A 24,409-nucleotide genomic window follows, 5' to 3' on the forward strand; every position below is an offset into this window, starting at 1 on the left:
CCCATCATTGATTTCTAGATTTGTTTTGGTAACCTACTGATGCATACAACTTTTACTTAACTCTTTAAACGTTAAAAATGATGTTTACTGTTTGGTTTATTTGGTTTATGTGTGTGTGTGGTGTACATTTCATTCATGGTACACATGTCAAGCTCAGATTGTAACTTAATGGAAGTTGATTCTTTCCTTCTAGCACATGGATCCTGGGGATCAAACTCAGGTCTGCAGACTTGTCAACAAGTACCTGTACCTGCTCAGCCCTGCTGTGGGCCCTAAAATGCTTCTAAGCACCATTTACAGAATTTGTTCTCATACAAACTCTGACTTTTATTTGGATAAGCAGTCTTCTTTTTTTTTTTTTTTTTTTTTTTTTTTCAGTTGGAAGATGCCCTTGGACGGGAGAGGAAAGGCAGAAGGAGGTGTAGGAGGGAGAAGTGCAAACTGGAGGGTGAGTTAAAGAAGAACCAGGAGGGTGTGGAGAACCTGGAGAGCAGCAGGCAGCAGCTGGCGGAGCAGCTGAGGAAGTGAGCACCTTCCCAGTGCCAAGGGATTCTGGGAAAACCCTAACACTGGGAGGATCAGTGTTCTTGTTTCTTTTAGCATCAGGTTTCTAGACCAGAACCAGATATTTCAAGACTCCAGATGGTGACTGGAAGCTTGAGAAAGGGATATTTTCAATACAAATGGGCTCTATCACAACCTAGAGAGTATGGCAGAAAGCATCCACCTAGAAGGTGAAAAATTTAGAAGTAGTAACAGAGGAGAGGTGAATTATGGAAATCTGAGTCTACAAAAAGTGTCCTACTTCTTTGACTTGTGAAGAGACCAATGGCAATACAAACACAGTGAAAACCTGACTGTGATATGAAGCCTGGAGAGCTCTATGATCACTAAGTAAATTGTTTTCCTTGTCAGATACAGCTACAGTAGTGTTTATGTAGACTGTGTAAACATTGATTCCTAAAATAAAGTCATAATTATACGAAATGATAAAAATTATGGAAAATTTCTACCAGTTCCCCTGGATTCTTTATACCCTGTGGAACTGGTTGGAAGATGACTTTCTGTCTAGTTCTGCTGGGTTATGACATGTATTTTAAAGGTTTGTATCTTTTGTCTTCTGTTTACCAGATTTTTAAAAATATAACACTTGAAGGTTTAGATTCTACCAAATAAGTGGAACAAAAGTAAGATTTAGACACAAGGTCAAAACTGAGAACATATCAAAGTTGGGGTCCACAGTTTATAAAGTAGTCAAGTGGCTTTGCTTGCATGCATGTGTTGGCCTCGAGAGTGTTCTTGGTGATGGTCGATTGTGTATTCCTAACTTATTACACTTGACATGTGTCTGTGGTCATTAAGAATGCAAGGGAACAGTATGTTAGAAAATGCTGACAGAGTTCCCTTCACAGTCATTATTGAAAATTGTGTCACTTTGGCAAAGTGAAGATGATACTCCATGCGTTTACAGGCTGTAGGCCAGAGTTCGATTGAATACATGTTACAGGCTGATTGTAAAATAAGCTCTGCGTGAGACCATGTATAAGCATGTCCCTTGTATTATTATTTGGGTCAAGTTAAGTTATATATCTATACATACAAATTCCTGTAATATGATAGATTCTACAGTAAAGAAAATTAAAATATCCCTACTATTTTGCACACACACACACACACACACACGCGCACACACACACATACATTTATGAGTACTTAGAAAAGAGTTTAGAAGGACACACACCAAACATGTGATCATGATTTGAAGAAAGAGACCAGGGATTACACAACATTCAAATCAGATGCAGATGTAATGGTTATATTACAGTAAGAATTCATATGCTAGTCTATAATTTTAAAGTATTTAAATATGTGTTATTATTCTGGCAGATTATCTTTATCACATTTTCCTAAACAGGAAAGAATTGGAAATGAGTCAGATGAATTCAAAAGTGGAGAATGAGAAGAACCTGGTATCTCAGCTTCAGAAGATGGTGAAAGAGCTTCAGGTACCCAATGATCAGACAATTCTGTGTGCCAGTGTTTAGATCCATGAATAATGGTTGGCACTCCCATAACTTGTACCCTTAGCCAACTGTAGACAGAGGGAGTAAAGAGCAGCAGTAAAGAAGGTAAATGGCCTCCCACAAATGTGTGACCCTGGAGGGATAATTACCTCTTAATCTTAAATTTCTTTCTCACAAGAATAATAACAAGTAGCTTGTTCTTTGAACTTTTGCTGTGGACTAGTCCTCATGCTAAATCTTGAGCACATAATTTTTAACACATTAATCTTGGCAGCTTTGAGCTCAAATGATTAAATTCCACGGTATGTTTATGTGGGAAGAACAGTACATGACCTGCTGTGTCATTAGTTTAGTGTTTAACTTTTATGGTTAGGAAGCAATTAATTTAAAATTCAGTAGATTCTATAGCTATTCATAAACCCAAAGCATTCTTTATTTGATAATGGATAGCAATTTGGAAGTTTCAGACTAAGTGGTTATTTTACACCCCATCACCATGTTATAAGGCAATTGAAAGTACTGTTATGGCTATACACATATGCATACATGGTGTTGCATATACATTTGTATAGAGTTTTTTATGTCACATTAACATCTTAATAATGCCTCCTTTTAGTGCTTATCTTCTGGGATATTTTAAGCCCAATAAGAAAACCAGTCTCAGGCCCTCTGCATAAGTGAGACAGTTGTGTAGCTTGATCTGCTTAAGGGACCCCCTGGCAGTAGGATCAGGATCTATACCTAGTTAATGAGCTGGCTTTTTGGTACCCACTCCCTATGGTAAGATGCCTTGCACAGCCTTGATGCAGGCTTAGACCTGCCTCAACTGAATGTACCAGTCTTTGCTGACTCCCCATGGGAGCCCTTACCTTTTCAGAGGAGGGAATAAGGGGTGGACTGGGGGAGGAAGGCTGTGGAGGGAGGCATGAGGAGGGAAGAGAGGGGGAATCTGTGGTTGGTATATAAAATGAATAAAAAAAATTCTTAATAAAGAAAAAAAAAAGAAAACCAGTCTCATTTCTTGTGAACATGCTTTCTTTTCAGAAACAACATTAAACACCAAGCATTATACTCTCTAGGTATATCTTCAAATGATAGTTGAATTTACCCAAAAGAAAATAAAACTCCCAACTTATCAAAAAAAATTTTTTTGTGTACCTAACGATTCTCTAAAAATTATTTATGAAGACACGCTTCTAAGGATTTTGAGCCAAGCACAGTATTATTTGAGATAAATATTTTAGATTCAGTAACTAGTTGTTATGGACCACATTTACTTGCGGGTAGAAATTAAATTTTAGAAGCACTTGCCCTGGGATACCTTGTATACAAAACTGGTGGACTGCTTGCTTAGCTGGCGTGATCTAGAGAAACAGCTTTCTCTAAGCCATTTTATTTAATGTAAAGGAAAACATTTTGTAAATAGTCTTTGCTTTTCTTTCCTTCTCTCCTAACATGTGCCTACTTATTTAAGGTGTTAGTGAATATTGCCACTCTTGCTGAGCTGAATACAATGACTCTGTGAAGGTTTCGAGCACTTTTTACCCCTGCACAGGAGTGTCTGGAGCTCCAAGTGTTCTATCAACACTTTTGCTAATACCCCTGCTTGTAATGGCATCCCAGATGACTGTTCACCTCAGTAGCTCCCATTCCTCCACCAATTCTAATTCACTACTGCAAATCTACTACTTGGATTCTGAAGACTAAGAAGCCAATTAACCAATTTGGCTTCCCATGTGGGTAGGGTTGATAGATGTTTCTTGAGGGCACTCAATGGGTGTTGAGTCAGTATGGCAGAGTCTATAATTATTAAGAGGTTAACAAATTTCAGAAAGATATTGCATATATAATTCACTATGCCATATTTTTATAAGCTCCCTATGAAAATTGTTCTTGGCATATGAAAGAGGTCCTTTTTGAAAAAGGGGGTGCTCTTTATTAAGAATCTCCCTCTTTGTATAATTTAATGATATTGTCTATAATATGGGGCTGGGGATCTGGAAGAATTGAAAATTGTAATTATGCTTCTTGCTGTGGCTTTGGAGAAAAATTGCTTAATTTCTTGGTGTTGACTTTCCTTTAGTTATAAAACAAGAATGAAAAATGCCACGTTTTCTTTTTAAGTTGAGACAAATAAGTGTAACAACCTTGTTGCATATAGAAATATATCATAAGTATTTATTAAAATTGAAATTATTTATTCCTCCAGGCTCAAATACTAAATTTGAAAGAAGAACTGGAAAATGAAAGGACCACTAGATCCAAGGTGGAACGAGAGAAGGCTGACCTCACCCAAGACTTAGAAGATTTGAAGGAGAGGTTGGAGGAGGCAGGGGGCACCAGTTTGGCTCAGATGGAGATAACCAGGCAACAGGAAGCAAGATTTCAGAAGCTTCGCCATGACATGGAGGAGACTACGAGACACTTCGAAGCAACCTCTGCCTCTTTGAAAAAGAGACATGCAGAGAACCTGGCTGAGCTTGAAGGCCAGGTAGAACATTTACAGCAGCTCAGGCAGGTACTAGAACAAGAAAAGAGTGAGCTGCAGTTACAAGTGGATGACCTCCTGACCCGTGTCGACCAGCTGGCCAGAGCAAAGGTAGACATTTCCAAGCCTTGCTTAGAGACATCTGAACCCAGAAGTAGCAGGGGAGGGGAAGATAAAGAAAATTCTGAATGATAACTAGGAATGTTGGCTAATGGAAGGGGCAAGGTTTTCCTGTGCATTATTACAGGGATTGAACTTTGTCTTTCACATGCAGTGCAAGTCTCTATTGCTGAGTTATAGCCCCAGACATCTTGGCATTTTCTAAATTTTGAGACAGGCTCATTAGCTCTCATCAAGTTGCCCAGGGCAGACTGAACAAACTCTGTAGCTCAGAAGGGCTTTGAAATTGCAACAGGGCTGAAATCATGGTGGTTGCCCTGCCCAGTGATTCTGGGAATCACAATAGTGGAGAATTGAAATTTGCAGTTGCAGCAGACCCTCTGTAGTTCTGTCTGAACTCCAAAGCTCTTCAAAACTTACCTTAAATTTAAGGTGGATATAAATACATCTCCATACTTCTTGTGTAGTTGACAGTGTATAGAGATCATCAAAGAGTGCCTGTTATATTGTTGATTTGAGCCACATATGGGTTGGCAGGAAAGAAAAGCATTGGCATGCAGGCAGTAGACACTTGGAATATCTCTGGGCAGTGAGTCTTGAAGTCCACCAAGCAACATTGGCCTCTTCTTTGAACTTTCTGGCACTTGAGGTCTTCACATTCTGGTTTTGTGCTAGATGGAGCAGCAGATATGAGGTTGATACAATAGCTATTCAGTTGGTTAAACAGAAACATGCTTAAATTCATGAGCACAGATGGTTACTGAAAACTGGCAAATATGTAAACAAAAAAGAATTTCCTTGTTCATCTTTGGAAACTGATGAAAATTAAATAACTATTTAGAAAACTCAAATTGCAATGAAACATCTATGCTAGCCCTTTCCCCCAAGGTCTCTACGTAGCTCATTTCCTGCTCTTTCTTTTCATCCCTGCGACCTGTCTTTACTTCCCAGACTTTCCTGAAAGTGTTCCCTTAAGTTGTTCTCTCAGAGATCAGTACTGGCCTCACTGTCCACAAGTCAGCACATGTGAAAGCAAACCCACCATGTTCACCTGTAGCAGGCTATTCCTTTTGTGCATTTCTGCCCCTGGCACCTGTTCTTCCAACCAGCCAGGCTCTAAGCCTCAATCTCTTGCTTCTCCTGTTTTTTGCTTTCCAATTCCAGCAGGTCAGTTCCTCACTGTCTTCCTGCTTTCTCCCCCATTCTCTGGTTGGTCTCTTATCACTTTGCAACTGGACTGTTATGGGTTCCTAAATTATCATTTTTGTTTCTAACCTTTCATTATTCCAACCCATCCAACACAATACCAATATAATACTTTTCTAAAGTATGAATTTATGGAGTTTTGAATTTCAAATGTCTGCTTTCAAGATAACCTAGGACCTATCATCAGGTTCAGCCTCTGTTGCTACCAGTTCTAGATTCTGTTACTTTAATTCATTTCCATTCAAATTAAAATGTTTGTTTTTCACTAAATATTCACTTCTCTATCAGCTCACTTTCTTTCTTTTTCCTTCCTCCCTCCCTGCCTCCCTCCCTCCCTCCCTCCCTTCCTCCTTCCTTCCTTCCTTCCTTCCTTCCTTCCATTCTTTCCTTTTTTCCTGTCCTTTTTTCATTTGTTCATTCATTTTGTTTGTTTGTTTTTTTTTTTTTGACACAGGGTCTCATCATGTAACTTTGTCTAGCCCAAAACTCATTAATTCACTATGTAGACCGGGCTGGCCTTGAACTCACAGAGGTCCACATACTGCATCCTCCCGACTACTAGGATTAAAGGTGTGTGCCACTACACCTTGGCAACCATCAGTTTTTTATGCTAATTCTCTTCTCTGGAATATTCAAGTTGTTTTTTCTGTATTAAAATTTTACCTGTTCTAGAATTCTTGTAGCACTTTCGGGATATCTCTCACACTGTTGCATTTCTTCATCTTTTAACTTTTCTTAGAGAAAAGCTTCTCTACAGAAGAAACTATATCTTATTGTGTTCATACTTACAGTGCTTTGTGCGATCCGTGCAGTGGCTGGCATTAGTATCTGCATATGCCTTTTCCCCTAAGTGCCACATTTAGACAGCAGAGATTGGCCTCGTCTCCTAATTATAGGCATGTGTGTATATAATCACATTCTTTTGTGCTTCATATAATTTTGATAATATAAATTGATGCTCTGGGCTGACAAAATGGCTCAGTAGGTAAAGGTGCTTGCTGCCAACCCTGGTGACCCAAGTTCTATCTCTGCGGCCCACTTACAGGAAGAAGAGAACTGACTTGTCTTCTGACTTCCACATGAGCTCTGTGGCAGTTGTGTGTGCCCATGTGTGCTCGGTGTGCCTGTGTATACACACACACACACACACACACACACAGACACACGCACACACACACGCACACGCATGCATGCACATGCACATAATGAAAGTTAAATTGTGCTCATTCTTAAAGGCATAAATATTATGCTGAACTTTTATCTGAGTTATTTACTTTATCATTTCCCAAGTTATATTGGTAAGACTGTCAGTGCTTGATGGAAGTTGAAGCATTTTTAAATGAAAAGCATTCTGATAGAGAGCCCCAGGGCAATTTAGAAGTGATAGGAATTCTCATAATTGGCTAATTTTTTTTTTTTGCATTTTCTGGGATATGTCATATTTAGTCTTTTTAAGAGGGGGAATTAAGATGGATGTGCATTCAATTAACTTACTCTTCTCTCATGTCAAAATTAGTTATTTATCTTTAGGCTTAAATTGAAATTCTTTTGAAGTTACAATTCTTTTGCAAGTTGTATACCTGTATAGGCAACTTGTAGACAGATATCCATATGATCTATTGCAAATCCTGATTACAAAGTGCTTTATTAATTAAAAATACTAGGCCAGCTGCTAGCACTTCTTGTAGCTACACACCATTTGAAGCTATGCCTAAAGGAAACATTGCTTTTCTCTCTCACCAGGTAGGTTGATAACCTGTAAGTATGTACAGCTCAGCAAGCTCTCATCACATGAGTATCTCTTAAAATCCTGGCACTATGTGGCTCATTTTATTATTTTTTCCAGTGAGAAGCCTTGTAGGTACCCATCATCTCTCATTATTTTCAAACAGATATGTATATGTAACACAGTATATCCAAACTATGAACATAAGTGCCTTTTACAACCCTCTATGAGCTACTTAAAAGCAAGCTCAGTAATATCTTACTTTCTGCAAATCAGCACATATAAATCCAAACCCACCACCTCCTCCTGAAGCAGGTGCTTCCCTGGCACCTAATTTTCCTTGGCTCTTTTGTAAGCAGAAATATTATCCAAAAAGCCCATGGCTTAGAGTCATTTCTCATCAGAGATTTAAAATAAAGATAGTTTATATAGTAATATAACATAGTAATACATTTATCCAGTCTTCTAACCGACCCAGGACTCAGACAATGTGTGTAAACCAGTGCATCTATCATTTAATCTTTAACATCTCCTTCGTGATCACTTCTTCATGTGATAGATATCTAAGAATTTAATATTTTGTGTTTTCTTTCATAATTTTTTTCTACACTGGCACACAGGCAATTTCAGTTCAAATCCCAGATCTGATACTTACTATCTATCTGAATGTGATCAGGATAAATCTCTGGGATAATGTTTTATTTTAGAAAACTAAGCCACCTTAGACTTCTGAGGAATAGTGTGAAGAAAGAAACAAATGTACCAACAGTAATTGTCAAAATCATTTTCGGATATGTGACCAAGTATATTCAACATTTAAAATATTGCTTGCAATTGTGAGTGACCTGAAAATGGTTACATTGATCACAGTTGCATCTTTCTTTCATTGTGTTAACATTAACGCTATGGCCACCATTATCCTGGTGGTATCATTTGACAACCTAGTCATTGATTCTCTGCCAAGTTTGACTTCTCTACCAAAAAAGCCTATGTGCACTGTAGAGCATCCATAAGCTGGAACTTCATGGTATTAGCCTCCCAACAGATATGTACTGGAATTGGTTCTCCTTCCTCGCTAACCTTAGGGTGATATCCTATCCAAGTGATAAAACAAATACTTGGGTTGTATTTTATGAGGAAAGTTTGAGTATGACTTCAGTCTCTACATCAGCCAAACCCTTACTAAAGTCTACAATAATTTGAATGTTGTAGGCATTTATTAAGTGCCCATTGTATGTCAGGTATTCATTTGGGGATGTAAGAAGGTACAAGTTAGTAACTGATTGTGGGAAGTTTAGAATACTCACTCGTATAAGCTTAAGGAGAACTCCAATACAACAATCTCCAACACATCACATGCTCTAACTAGAAATGGCTCTGAAGTTTCCCACTGGTCTTACCCTGCACTGCCTCTAAATTTGCCTGAGCTTGACCATTAGTGTTTTATAACAATTAAGCTAACACTGCAATTATAAGGATTTGCCATCATCTTTCACCATTTCACAAGCTCTCAGTGTTCCCTCAAATGACAGAGTGTATGATTTCTCATTTTCTTATTTAATTTCCACAGTCTCCTCTCTTTAGAGAGATAATGCATTTATTATTTTTTCAGAAATTGAAATTCAACCATAGGAAAGTATTAATTAACTTCTGCTGTAGTTATTTTTACTATTACTGTCATTAGTAGGGAAGATAGAAGGCACCCGAAAATTATTTATAGATGAGTTTCACAAAAAGCCACAATTTAGAGTCTATAGAACCACAGAGCACACCAATGTAATTTATCATTTTTGTTCACATACATAGTGAGAAGGCAAACTACAATTAATTCTTAGGTAGTCACCATCTCCAATCTTGCATTTATCCCTCTCTGAGGACCTCGAGAGTCAAATTACTTGCATGAGTTTCCAGAGTGTGACAAGAACCTGGTGATTAGACTGGTTGCTTAAATCAGGGAGAAGTAGGAAGGCTAATCTATCTCTTTCAGCAAGCATGAAAAGCCAATTCAGAGAAGCTAAAGTTTGAAACTGAAATGTTAGCAGGATTGTCTTAGCCTCAACCCTCTTGACCAGATGGTGCAGTTTCTTAGGCAGGTTTTGTGCTAAGATATTGAAGCTGTCTGATCTGACTAGTTTCTCCTGTTAACCCTGCTCATCCTTCTAGATTTCTTTCTACACCCCTCCCTTCCCTATCCATCTTTTTGTTTGTTTGTTTCCCTCTACTATATTTCAACTTTATCCTAGGCACCATGGATCTGGTATCAAGTAGACCATTTACCCCCAAGAGACATAATTCAGTGGAAGGGAAAGCTAAATATTTAATATAGCATCACAAAATGATTATATCTGGTACTACATTGTTGTTGACAGGCTTCCTTCTCTAGAAGACTGTAGAATTCTAGAGAGGCTCCTAAAAACCAGGGAGTGGGATTTGAGTCTGAAAAGCTTTGACTTTTTCTTTTCAAGGTACTAACCTTAGGGTTTGTTGTGCTTGCTTACTTTAAAAGATACATGTTCCTACTGCTGGCAGTGGCCTTTACCCCAGAAGCAGAAGAACTCATACAGGTTCCAAAGCAAAGCATCACCACCCTCCCAATGTAGCTCATTTATTGTGGACTTTTTCTGCCAAGACTAACCCTTCTTTTGCACCGCACAGGCAAATGCTGAGAGACTCTGTAGTGTGTCCGAAAGGCGCCTGAATGAAGCAAACACAAAACTGGATGAGGTGACTCAGTTAGCAAATGACCTGACAACAGAGAAGACGAAACTCCAGAATGAGAGCGGTGAGTAGACATGCTTCCTCCCCTGTGAGTGACCCAGGAGACTCACGAAGCACAGCTGAGAGGATAAGTAACCATAGACCAGTGGGCACACGAAAAGATTCTGGGGGGTGGGAATAATGCCTGGGGGTCACCTTGTAGATGTGTCCAATCTTTTGACACAATAGTGACTTCGTTTCCAAGGTCATGTTCAAGAACGGTACAGTCTCACGATACAAAATATATTATCCCACAAAACCTTACTTACCTGTTAGGTTTAAGTAAGCTTATCATTTTGCGTCGAGCCATATTCATAGCTATCCTGAGGGAGGCTGGATGTGTCTGAATGTCCAACATGCTTCTTGGCTGGGAAAGGTCAGCACTTTGCTGCTTTGGGAGGCCCTGCCAAGCAGAAAAGCAATGTGAAATTGTCAGAGTAAGTCTCAAGATGAGAAGATAGCAGGATTGTCCATTAGATATGGTCCTTAGTATGAATTCTACCTTACTGAATCATCTTTAATCATGAGCCTATGTCATTTTTATAGTCAACAAAATCCACAACTGATGTAACACTATGGCTGTTCTTCTGTTCTCTCTGGTGTTTCCTGCTTATTGCTTCTCTCAGTCTGCTTTAGCAACACAGACCTCTCTGAGATACTTTAAACTCCAGGACCATCCCTAACCTCAAGTCATAGACTAGCTGTTCTGTCTGCCTGGAGCACTATATTCATTCCACAGAGGCTTGGGGATGTGGTTAAGCAAGGGGCTAAGGTGGGCAAGTTAAGACACTCCTTAGATAACATGATGTTTGGACACTGTTAACCCACTCCCTCACTGTCCTTCTGTGCTACTTTTTCCTTCCTGTAGACTTCCTACTTGACGTAATGACTGTCCTCATCTGCCAGGATATAAGTTCTAAGAGGGCAGGGATTCTATTCTGTCCACCGACAAATGTCCATCACTTAGAACACTGTCTGGGCCAGGCAGTGGTGGCCCACACCTTTAATCCTAGCACTAGGGAGGCAGAGGCAGGTGGATCTCTGTGAGTTCGAGGCTAGCCTGGTCTCCAAAGTGAGTTCCAGGAAAGATGCAATGCTACACAGAGAAACTCTGTCTCAAAAAAACAAAACAAAACAAAAAAAGAACACTGTTTGGTAGTTGGTGTTCTATAAATATTTGATTAAAAATTAAATATAGAAAAGTTTCCCATGGCTGTTACTACCAATCATTACTGATTATTTAAATTTTATAAGTTTTTATATTGTAATAATCTATTTGGGATTGTAAAAAAATGTAACAAAGGTTTTTTGTTTTTTTGAGACAGGGATTCTCTGTGTTGTTTTGGAGCCCCTCTTGGAACTCTCTCTGTAGACCAGGTTGGCCTCTAACTCACAGAGATCCACCTGCCTCTGCCTCCTGAGTGCTAGGATTAAAGGTGTGTGCCACCACCGCCCAGCTAACATAAAGTTTTTTGTGTCTTATATGCTCAGGCATTTGTAATCCCTGTTCATAATCTATCAAATAAATGGACAGTAGTCTAATTAGCCTTATCTTTATTTGTTTACTGTGATTATCAGTAGATTCACTGGTTACACTGACTGTGGATAATGGGGCAAGCTAACAGCAAGGGAGAAAGAAAAGTGCTGGGCAGTGAGGACAGTCTATGAGAGGAAATTCCTGTGCTTCTTGACCAGTTCTACAAGGCTAAAGAGGTGCCGTCTCCACAACCAATGCGACACATATAGAAAAGATATGTGGAACAGTGTTTCATTGTATACACACACACACACACACACACACACACACACACACACACACACACACACACACACACGCCTTATAGACTTAGCCAGAAGCTGTCAGTTAAACTAAACCTCTCTTTTATTCTCTTCCATTCTCCCATCTGAATTTAAATTTAGACCATTTCACTATTCTTTATTTATCAAAGATCAGGACTAAAAGAAAATGAGTTAGAAAAGTGGGAAACCTAGCAATCTAGAAAAGGGAATCAGTTTTGGTTCTTGTAAGGACACCAAATAGGATCCTGTTCCTATGCCAATGGGGGCATATACCTGTTAGCCTTGTTATGCATTCTGTTGTTTAATAATTCTTCTTAGGAGTTTCCATTTCTCTCCTGCATTCACTTCAACCTCCCATGCCATCCCCACCCCTTGTGGGCCCAGGCTCCAGACCTCTAGCTTTTTCCTTCCTTCCTTCCTTCCTTCCTTCCTTCCTTCCTTCCTTCCTTCCTTCTTCCTTCCTTCCTTCCTTCCTTCCTTCTTTCTTTCTTTGTTTTCTTTCTTTCTGTTTTCTTTCTTTCTTTCTTTCTTTCTTTCTTTCTTTCTTTCTTTCTTTCTTTCTTTCTTTCTGTTTTTCTTTCTTTCTTTCTTCCCTTCCTTCCTTCTTCCTTCCTTTCTTTCTTCTTTTCCTTTTTTTCTGCTGCTATCCAAGTTTCTCATGTCTGCTTTCAGATGAGACTCGTACTATACATGGTCACTTTCACCACCAGTGGACATGGCTTCCATCCACTAATAGACTTGTGTTTTAGGGATCTCTTGAAAATGGTGTTTTACTCAGTGGTTGTTGATGTTTGGATCACAGATCCCCAGTGAGCCTCAAGACTCTTGCAGGGAGTGTCTCTGAGATTAAAATAACCTCATCAGGATACATAAAACTGGTTTTCTCTTTGAAATCTGTTTCCATTCGCACTGATAGTGCATAAGCAATGATGATAAAAAGAGCTGGAGCCTCCCCCAAGCCCGGCCAGCAGCATCATGATGCACTAGTGGCCACATTCTCTAATAGTTACTCACTCTTTAGAAGTTTCACTTAAGAATATTCTTAACAGCTGGGTGGTGGTGACGCATGCCTGTAATCCCAGCACTCGGGAGTCAGAGGCAGGTGGATCTCTGGGAGTTCGAGGCCAGCCTGGTCTACAGAGCTAGTTTAGGACAGGCTCCAAAGCTGCAGAGAAACCCTGTCTCAAAAAACCAAAAAAAAAAAAAAAAAGAAAAAAAAAGAAAGAAAGGAAGAAAGAAAAAGAATGTCCTTAACAAAGCAAAAAAATTAATTTTTATTATCCTCTCAACTCTAAGTATGCATCTTTAATATGTTGTGTGATAAACAAGAAATAAGTATAAAGAACTATTTCAGGCTGAAAATATTGGTCATCTCCAAGTTCTGGCCTGAGCTAGTGTCTTAAGATTTTTTTTTAACACATAATTTTGCTGTGTATCCAGTCTAACCCTGGATTTGAAAGTCCCCTACTTCTGCTCCCCGAGTCCTGTAATTGCAGTATGTCCCATTACCAGTGGCTTTTTCCAGGGATCAGCATCTTAATGTGAAAAGACAATTGAGAATCAAACTATGCTTATTCAGATCAATATATTTGGCAGACATTTTCTCAAAAATTAGCAACGTAAGCTTGCCACTTCAAGCTTTTAATCAAACTGAGAATTTAGAAAATATGTATATGACATCACAACCTTTAAAGCTTTCAGTTGTTAAAGACATTTCTGCAAATGTGATTTTTATTTTGTTTGTGACTTTAGATTCATTACACATGCATGTATTTATGTATGTAGATATATTCCTTCTTCCTGGGTTTCTCAGTACATGGCTCTTAATATGCTTAGAATCTCCGGTGTGATGAGTGTTTTTTATGCTAATGAGGAGGCTGATATGCTAATGAGGAGGCTGGTATCAGGGCCTCCTAGACAACTTCAGGAAAGGGCCTGGTCTCCAGAAAGTCCAAGACATCCACAGAATGTGGTACTTTTAGATCCACCGACCTCTTGAAGAAGAGAAGGGATAAAGGTTGAATTTACCAGCAGTGAGAAATGATTTAATTGACATATCTGTATAAAGAAACATAAAATCAGAACCAAATAAACAAACCACAGTGACTCGATTCCAGGACTTCATTGCTGAAGAAACGGAGGCTCCTGGAGGATGGCAGAGTGGAGAGGGTCCACATGGAAGCTCTGTACACCTTCTCCATACTTGGTCCTCTATGTCTCTTTCCTCTGGCTGGCTATTCAGTTTGAGTCTTCAGAATGTCCTTTTTCAGTAAATAGGTAAACAGTGCTCACTTAGGTGAACCCGAGAATAATGCTGTGGGAATCCTGACTCATAGCTAGTGGGTCAGAATGTATATATGACAATTTAAGATTGACATGTGGATGGGGCATCCAGATGATTGGCATCTGGAAAGGAGACAGCTGGGACTAAGTTCTGATATGTTCAGCCAGTTTTTCCTTTGCAGAAGGAGTGACATAATGATCCAGCACTGAACTATGAGAGTTAGACTACTTCTATACCTATGTTAGTAGTTTTTCTGTACCTAGAACACAGAAGGCTCTAAACAAAGGTGCTGAAGTTATCTGTCATCAACTCATGCTTACTGCTAAAAACTGATTCTTTTAGGGTTCTCTTCTAAGTTTGGGAAAGGCTTATTGCTCTGGTTTTTACCAGCATGGGACTTCTCAGGCCTTCTCTAAATATAGAACAGCATTTGGGTAGGAATCCTTGTGAAGGTCCTGAAAGTCAATGCACAGGAATGGTAATCACTTAGAAGAACCATAATTAACTTACCCTTTGAAACCTTTGCCCAGGTGAGTCTTTAAGAAGACTGGAAGAAAAGGAGGCTCTGATAAGCCAACTTTCCAGGGAAAAGAGCAACTTTACTCTGCAAATCGAAGAACTGAGAGGACAGCTAGAGGAAGAGACCAGGGTACTGTGTCAACCATCTCTCACCAGTAACATGGCATATGATTTAAAAAAAAAACAACAACCAAAAACAATGCTTGGTGGTGAGCCTCAGGGTCTTCTCCTGAGGAGGAGAAAATGGGAAGCATCTAGTGGAGAATTCACGTGTTACTCCTTGTTTGTACTGAAAAGAACTCTGATGACCAAGGAATTCGGTTTATTATCAGAATTTCATCTGTAGTTTGTCAGATTTAGAGAAAGAAAGGTGGGTGTTTCCATCATGCTTTTTATTTGAACTGAAGGTTATCGAAGGTCAATCATTTAACCATCCACTAGGAAGTGGTCCATTACCAGTGAGTTTTACACATATTGATGTGTAAGAGTTTACTTCTATTTGTTGTTTTCTGATTTTTTTTTTTTTTTGTTGCTTCCCATTTCTCTTCTGATTGACTTTTGTGGTTTGGTGGTCTTCTGTTGTGATAAAGTTTGATTCTTTTTATTATTTATACACTTGCATCACCATTGAGTTTTATTACACATTTGTGTCTCCATCATTTTTTCCTGGGGAAACGTAAAGAAACATCTGTTCACCACAGACAGAGAAGGTACCAACATATTAAAGAGAAGATTTCTTCCAGGTCCAGTATGGTGGTCCAGTGAGTTTATTGGGGTTACCTACAGGGATATGGGCGACTGGGAGATATCACCAGGAAGATCCCTGGGAGACTTCTGAGCAGCTATACCAGAAGAAGCCCATATCATGAAGCTCTCAAAAAAGCTTCACCATTGAAAAGTCCTAGTGGGTGACATAGTGGCAGCTAGACTACACCAAACTCCCCATGACCCCTGTCAACTTTCCATCTTCATTGCACCTGAGAAAGAGAGGAATCTTTCTGGGCTATCACAAAGAGATTCATGACCCCTGTCAGTTCCCTAAGGCTTGTGAGCCCATGGGCCTTTTCCTTCCCATTACAGCCCAATGTTAAAAAAAAAAGAAAACCAAAACCAAAAACAATAAAAACAAAAACAACAAACAAACAAACAAACAAAACAACAAACAAAAAACAGTCTCTGGAGAAACTCCTGAAAGTGATCATAGCTGCTCTGCTCTGAGATGGCCACAGTCAAGTCCTGTCCAGACCATGCAGTGCACGACAGTGTACAAGGGTTTTCACAATGGTACTTCTTGCCCTTCCATGTAGAGTTGGATTTCTCCTTTAGTTCTCTGTACTTCTTAGGAGACCAGTCTCACAATGGCGAGTCCTCTCCCCTTTGCATTACCCTGGATTGCCTTTATTTCTCCTTCAGTGTTCAAAGATACTTTCTTCCCAGAACTTTATTAGGGCATTCCATTTTCTCCTGGTTCTTAAGTTTCTTCTGGGAGTCTGCTGTTAGTCTAATTGGAGTTCCCTTACATGTGAATTAGTACAGCTTTTCTAGTTTTATGACTCTCTTTGACTTGGATTTCTTTTTTTCCCCCATTTTTCTTTGTTAAGAAATTTTCTACTCACTCTACATACCACCCACAGATTCCACCTCCTCCCTCCTCTCATCTCCCAGCCCTTCCTCCCAAGCCACCCCATATCACCACATCCCCCAAATCAAGGTCTCCCCTTGGGAGTCAGCAGAGCCTGGCACACTGAGCCTAGGCAGGTCCAAGCCCCTTCCCACTGTACCAGGGCTGTGCAAAGCACCACACCATAGGCACTGGATTCCCAAAAGTCTGCCCATGCACCAGAGGTGGATCCCAAACCCTCTGCCTGGGTGCTCCCCAAACAGTTTGAGCCAAACAACCATCTTCCGTATCCAGAGCCCATATGGTAGAATGAGAGAGTCAACTCCTGACCTCTAAATTATGGCATGCACACACACATTAATAAACAATAAATGTTTAAAATACTTACAAAAACAAGATAGGAGGGCTGGAGAAGTGGCTCAGCAGTGAAGATCATTTGCTCTGTTATCATGAGGACAGGAGTGAAGATCCCAGCCCATATAACCAGCCAGATGTTCCCACAGACATCTACAGGCCCAGTTCCAAAAGGAGGAAACAGGAGGATTACTAAGGCTTGCTGCTAGTCTACCTGACTTGGATTTCAAACTTAGTTGCGTATGTATAATATCATGATGCAGACTTTTACTGGTCAAAACTATTTGGTTCTCTTCAGAACTCTTAGAACCTGGTGCCTGTTACCTTTTCCAAAACCAGTAAGATTCCACAGATAATCTTGTTGCATATCCCACCCTCACTTATGAGGTTCCCACAATTTGAATATTTTTATTTAATGTAGTTCATAAGTCTTGGGAGTTTTCTTTATACTTCTATGCTCATTCTTTTAACATCATTGGGTGTTGCTGCTCCTCATTCACCATGAGGGGATATGTGGCTAAGGATGCCATTAGCTCAGCCATGTGCTCACAGATAGGCACCTGCCTAAGAAGGTGCTTTTCTGTTTTGTTTTGTTTTTCAACTTTCTTAAAAAGAATCATGGTGGCTTATGGAAACCTTAGTCTCTTCAAGAGGTTATCTCTGGAGGATGATGCCATTTGGTTAGCCAGACCATCATTTAAGTGATAGAAATGTTCATTAAAATCTGCTCTGTTGTCCAACAAATACAGAACGTACTATAATGCTGTAGTTATCTAACTGTAAACAAAGGGGGTTTATTTTTCTGATGAATAGAGTAAAGTGGATAGATTAAATCTTCCTCTTTCTGGTTTAGACGAAATATTTTTATATTTATATTGTTAAAAATAAATCATAGCACCTAAATGATAATTGTATACTACTTTTATTTTTCCACTATCTCTATATGCCAAGCCCTTTTGATATTGAAAGCTATGTAGTCAGGCTGGCATCTCCTTAAATGCAAGTTTCATTCCTGCTTTAATGACAGTTTAGGCACTTTGTTCCTTTTGCTCTTTACCAAAGTCTTTTTTTTTTTTTTTTTTTTTTTGGTTTTTTAGTTTTTTTGAGACAGGGTCTCTCTGTGTAGCTTTGCGCCTTCCTTGGAACTCATTTTGTAGCTCAGGCTGGTCTCGAACTCACAGAGATCCGCCTGCCTCTGCCTCCCGAGTGCTGGGATTAAAGGCATGTGCCACCATTGCCCGGCTTTCAACTTAAATTTTATAGGTGTTGTTAGACTGACTTGAAAAGTATGTCACTTGCAAGGATCTCATTGCTCATGATAAAACATGCCTGCATTTTCAGAAAAATATTTCTTTTACAGTCTCAGTGTGCCCTGGCCCATGCCCTGCAATCAGCCAAGAATGACTATCACCTTCTACGAGAGCAGTATGAGGAAGAGCAAGAGGTCAAGACTGAGCTGCACCGGGCTCTCTCCAAGGTCAACAAGGAAACAGCACAGTGGAGGGTGAAGTATGAACACGACACCATCCAGAGAACTGAGGACATGGAGGAAGCCAAGTGAGTAGGTCCAGGCCCTTCTCAACCTGGAGTCGGTCCCATGAGGAGAATGAGTGTAATGACAGTGTCTCCCATGGTGTGTGTTTAACAAATCTTCCCTGAGTTTTTTAATAAGACAAGACAAAATCTGAAATAGTCACTGCTGTCAAGAAGCACATACTCTAGAGGGGCCAAAGTATTATAATATAGGTGATTGACACTATAAGACAGTCTTAGAGAAAAAAGGCTCTTACTAGTGATGTAACAAAAAATTTTCCAGAAGATGAAACTTTGAGTTACGTTTTAAGAATTGGGCCACTGGCCTTTGAAATCCTATATTTTATTTAGTACAACAAATAATTGGTTTCATATATGTATGTGTGTCCATCATTAGACTTCCTGGGTCTTTGGTATAGGACTTAGAGACTATCAAGCATTCTGTAGGAATGGGAGAGCTGGAAACATGTTAGCATTTATTGTCATGTCTTAGGAGACAAAGGCTCCTTTTAAAGACCTCATCCTTGGGCTGCTGCTAAAGTTAGACTACCAGGTCAATAGATAATGACAAACAATCATTTCCAAAGGAATTCTAAAACAACTGTAGGAGTTGGAAGATAAACTGGTCGTTAAAGACCCAGCACGAAAGTTGAACGACAGCGCTTATTGGCTTATAGATCGAGTGACTGTGTATTTATGAAAGAAAGCATAAAACTAATTCTCCAGCTTACAACCATTAAGGGTTCACTTAAAAGAATATGATTTGATAACTTGGCAAAGACCCAAGAGCGATCAATACAATTCTTTTTGGCTTCAATCAGAAATAATGTTATTTTAGTTCCTCACCTGAATTGTGATTGGGGTTGCTCTATACTTGCAGAACATCTGCTGTACTGCATCCGAGAAGGGACAAGTGATCCATCTCTATCCACAGTAGCTCATGAAGGGCTCAAGAATGACAGTTACTAAAAACAACTGCAGTGTCAGTGTTTACAAAACCCTGGGCTCCAGAAAAGTGGAGCATTGACCAGAAGCACCTCTTTATATTCAAATCTGTCACTCACTTCTAAATAGGCTTTTTGTTTGTTTGTTTTCTGTTTAATGATTGAAGATTTCAAGTGAAAGTTTCTACTGATCATTCTAGTTGATAGCTGATTCTTTGGGGGTTGGATAGAAAGGAAGGAAAGAATGTAGAGAGTACATTTTGATCACATATATTTGTTGTAAATTGGTTCTGTAGGAGGTGGTGGCCAAAGAAAAATATTGGGGGGCTGGAGAGATGGCTTAGTGGTTAAGAGCACTGACTGCTCTTCCAGACGTCCTGAGTTCAATTCCCAGCAACCACATAGTGGCTTGCAACCACCTGTAATGAGACCTGGTGCCCTCTTATGGCCTGCAGGGACACATGCAGACAGAACACTGTAGGTACAATAAATAAATAAACCTTAAAAAAAAAAAAAAAAAGAATTACTGCTGTAAGAAAAATACTGGGTAACATGGTAATAGTTGGATGGTTTTGTTTTTATATTATTTGGATATTATATAAATAAGCTTCTACTGTATCATACTTCTTCTTCTAATCACCTTGGCAAGGCAAGCAGTTACAAAGAAGTGGAAGGTCCTGTGATTTTCAGTTGGAGAGTGAAAGATCCTCTCCCCTGAGAGTATTTACTGGTTCTGCTCTGAGGATAATAATTTTACCTTTTTAATCTCTCATATCCCTGTTTCCAAGCTAGGCAGTTGAGTAAGTACATGCTGCTGGCAAGTTAAGGTGTAAATAGTAGTGGTTGTATTAAATGTAGAGCAACTTATCAATAAAATGAAAGGGATTGTGTATCCAGTTTGCTATGGAATTTCCTAGTCCTATATTAAAAGTCTCCAGTCTTAGTGAAAACCCTCAGTCCTGGGGAAACCAGCATAGTAAGTTATCCAAACCAGAGCAATTTTCTGGTGCTGATCACTGTAGGCTTAGTCAAAATACACACGGTGATTTTAGCAGGCCACTCAGCTGGTGTAAGTGTAAGAGTCTCCTGTGAAGGAAATGTTTGAAAGGGTGACATTATAAAGCCAGCCAACAAGGAAGGAGTAGAGCCCAGAGCCTTCCAGATAGCAAGCACAGATCGGATTGTTTTAGAACCCTCCACACAGGGAGCCTTATCACACTGCGTTGGGGGCTAGTTGTGTGGTACTTGAGAATTACTCAAGTCCTTTCTCAGGTAGCTACAGCAGAGCAAAAGCTTTGGTACCGTGGAGTTCATTTCATGGAAGGAAACATGTGCATTTTAATGAAGGAGTACAAGTGCATTTCTGCAGGACTTGTAGGCAAGAAAACATACTTGATGTATTAGAGTTCCCAAGAGTTTTGTCTGTACTGCTTGACAGAGGAAGTAGGCTGAGCACATCACTTTAACATAGAAGGTGCTGCTTGCTGGGTGGCACAGAGGCTAAAAGCGGGAGATCTGCTAAAGGAGCACCATGGTGGGTGGATCTGGGATGGGGGAGAAGACACTGAAAAGAGAGAATTGTCAGGGCTGGGAGGCACATGATGACATGAAGAGGATGAGCAGGAGAGTGCAAGATAGGGGAAGCCATATCCAAGGAACTCCTTAGGACTACACCAACATGCCTAAGTATTTTTAAGTAGTTTACTGTTGGTAAGATGTTCAAAACAAACTTGTTTCTCCTATTTCTTATGAAATGTCATTAAAATCTCTATTAGTTATGAAAATGCTGGATAAGCAAATTTTTCTTTGTAGGAATTCAATGAGAGCCTGAGTTCCAGATCTAGGCTGGTAAAGGCGGGGCTGGGGGTGGGGTGTAAAATCCATATGGACACAGGAGCCAGAGGCTGGAGTCAGCAGGCAACTGAGTCTGAGGACCAGGTGCTGCCTTTGCGATGGTTAGGCCAGTCAGGCTGGCTGCCCTGTGCTGGTTTCAATACTGTACTCTTTGGCTTTCTCCTCAGGAAGAAGCTGGCAATTAGATTGCAAGAGGCTGCCGAAGCCATGGAGGTAGCCAATGCCAGGAATGCCTCCCTGGAGAGGGCCAGGCACAGGCTCCAGCTGGAGCTGGGGGACGCCCTTTCTGACCTGCAGAAGGCCCACTCTGTGGCAGCTGCCCTGGAGCTGAAGCAACAACATTCAGACCAGGCCCTGGCTGCCTGGAAGCAGAGGCAGGAGGAGGCCCTGGAGCTGCTGCAGGCCTCTCAGAAGGAGGCCCGCACCCTCAGCACTGAGGTCCTCACCCTCAGGCATGCCTGTGAGGAAAGCACCGAGGCCCAGGAGACACTGAGGAGGCAGAACCAAGACCTTCAGGGTACTGTCAGCTGGGCTTGCAACCAAAGCAAGACAAAAGGGCTTGAGGAGAGTCTGGTTTGGGCGAGGCTGCCTTCCCTGAGTGGAAAGCCTTGGCATTTTCAAGTTCCCATCCATGTTTGACTTTCAAAGTTTTAAAACTTCATTCTGAAAATATTTACTGCAAATGTTATTTGTATTCAATTAATTCTAAAGGAAAGATTAGGGCTACATCTTTGATCTAATTCCATACTGTAAGGAAGCTACTCTGGAGAATTTCTTGATTTCCACAGCTTTACTGAGATTTTCCACATACATATTCATAGGTATATATTACCCAAATTATACATGTTCTGTATTATTTATTTTTCATTTATCAATGTATTTTGAATATAATAAAAATTTCAGTAACTTATGCTATATATTAGGTATGCTTCTACATTCACAGCTTATCCCTGAGATTAGCCTTCAGGTTAATGTCTTCGTCTACAAAATACAAGCTTAGGTGACTTGTCTAAGTTTACAGTTCATAAGTTATAGATCTGGGATTTGAGCCCAACCATTTGGGCTTCTGTCTGTGCATGCTTTACTGAGCTATGCTACCGACCTAGTCCTATGTACCTTGGGGTTCTTAGTATGCCAAGCATGGAGACAAGCCACATTCTTAAAAAGAGAAACTACATAATACTTCATAATAAGTATAACTAACACCTATCTAACTAGATCTCATTAATTTTAAACCTGATTATACATAATTCTGAGTAATTATATACTATACATTCATGCACATGTATTTATGCATATGTAAAATATCTCAGTAGGATAGATCCGTAGAAATGAATTTGCTGAGTTAAAGAAATAGACTTAAAATTTTTGGTATACTGCCAAAGAGCAACTAAAAGAGGCTGCCGAGTTAGTTATTCCAGAGCCTACAGTGATATGCATGAAAACCCCAAAGTGTCCTGAAACAAGTCCGTTACTATTGGAGCTGTGGATGATTCCTGTCTGGGGCCCTGCAGAGTCCTTGACTAACTCACTGACTGGGCAGTGAGATGGCCTCCATCAGTGGCCACAGAGCTCAGCTATGCACCACCTGGCCACAGACAGCCACGCCGACCACAGAGCTTCTGATTCAGTGGATCTGATCCAGTGGATCTGAGGTGGAGCTTTGACTCTTTCTTTTTAATATGCTCCCAGGTGAGGCTAATGCCACAGGTCTGGGTCCCATGTGTGGCCTGGGATAGGGTTTTAGGATAACTTTGAAAATAAAAGTATTCGACTTTTGTTTTAAAGCTTTCAGATGACCGGATGATATGGCATAGCAGAGTTGAGAATAGCCTGTGTTGAGTATTTTTCTCAGCAGAAAAGGAGTATAATTCATATGACCTCTTTTCTGATTTTTTTTGTAAGAATTTTGGAGTTGCTTTTAAATTATTATTCTTTCATGCATGTATGTATTTCATCATATACATCCACCATTATCCCTTTTCTTATCTCTCACCTGTTGAACCCTCTCTTTTCGAAAACAGGTTTGCCTCTTACATTCCTGTCTTTGTTGTTGTTATTGTTAATCTGCTGAGCTTATTAGTGAAGCTTGCATGAGCATGGATTGGACGTTTACTGAACCATGAGCACGAAACCAATGGATATATCACTAAGGAAAATAATTCCTGGTCTCCTAGTAGCCACAGATGGCCAGAGAGGGGTGGGGCCTCTTCAACCCCTCCCCCATCCATGATGGGCCCAGTCTTGTGGGAGTACTCACAGCTACTGTGGTTTGATGAGTGATTTCTATGCATATTCAAGAGACAGTATTTACAACACCTAACCCTCCCACGCTCTTATATTATTTCTGAACTCTCTTTTGCCATGCTCCCTCAGACTCGGAGGTAATAATATAGTTATCTAGTGCAGGGTGGAACACTCAACCATCACTTACTCTAGCATTTAGAACAGTGAATCTCTGTATTAACTGCTGCCTGCTGCAAAGAGATGCAGCTCTGAGCAAGGCTGTGAGCAGCACTACTCTGTGAATGTAAACAAAAATATCATAAGGCAACTTGATAGCATGTCCTTTCAATAGAGCAGCAGTAACAGGTTCCTACTGGGGACTATGATTTCCCCAGCAGTGGACTTTTAACCAGGTTTATAGAATCAGGTCTGAATTTTATATTGCGGAGTGGGCCTTAAGTTAAACTAGCAAATGGTGAATTAAACAGGCACGTCTCTATTGCACCAGTGAGTGTGTCTTGCCTGTTAAGTCAGTATTGTATCATGCAGGGTCCACAGTGAGAACACTTTTACTATTTCCCCGCTGCAGTCTACATAGCACCTTCTGGAAGCTTCCAGCTCAGTTGCAGTTTGCTTTCTCTATTTCCTGCAACCAAAGTGTGTAGTGTCTCCAGAAATAGGGTCTTGGCATTCAGTTGTGGTAGTTAACCAAGACATATGTCAGTAGGCTATGTTTTATGGAGTGCACTAGGGTCTCCCCAACAACAATTCGTGGGGATATATCATACACCTGGCACTGAGATTGACCTTGTTTATCTTAGACCAGGATGAGAACCCAATGAACAGGTGATCTGTTGAGTTCTTTTTGTTCTTCTCTGTGCTAGGTAATGAAGTTTCTTGGCTGTACAGCATAGCTTTTAGGTACTAGAGCCTCCTTCATGAAGTGTCAAACA

The 24,409-nt window shown here is 40.1% G+C and overlaps 1 protein-coding gene across 1 annotated transcript in view; it reads left to right on the top strand.

Annotated features, from left to right (window-relative positions):
* Myh15 (myosin heavy chain 15) overlaps positions 1-24,409 on the top strand; it is a 131,000-nt gene that overhangs the window by 74,498 nt on the left and 32,093 nt on the right. Inside the window, exons 25-31 of the mRNA XM_036203430.1 lie at positions 379-524; positions 1,916-2,006; positions 4,234-4,623; positions 10,220-10,346; positions 14,936-15,054; positions 18,260-18,456; positions 21,398-21,747. Coding sequence (XP_036059323.1) covers positions 379-524; positions 1,916-2,006; positions 4,234-4,623; positions 10,220-10,346; positions 14,936-15,054; positions 18,260-18,456; positions 21,398-21,747 — 1,420 coding nt within the window. The remainder of the gene's footprint in view (positions 1-378; positions 525-1,915; positions 2,007-4,233; positions 4,624-10,219; positions 10,347-14,935; positions 15,055-18,259; positions 18,457-21,397; positions 21,748-24,409) is intronic.

This window comes from Onychomys torridus, chromosome 12, assembly GCF_903995425.1.
Source record: "Onychomys torridus chromosome 12, mOncTor1.1, whole genome shotgun sequence".
Lineage (NCBI taxonomy): Eukaryota > Metazoa > Chordata > Mammalia > Rodentia > Cricetidae > Onychomys > Onychomys torridus.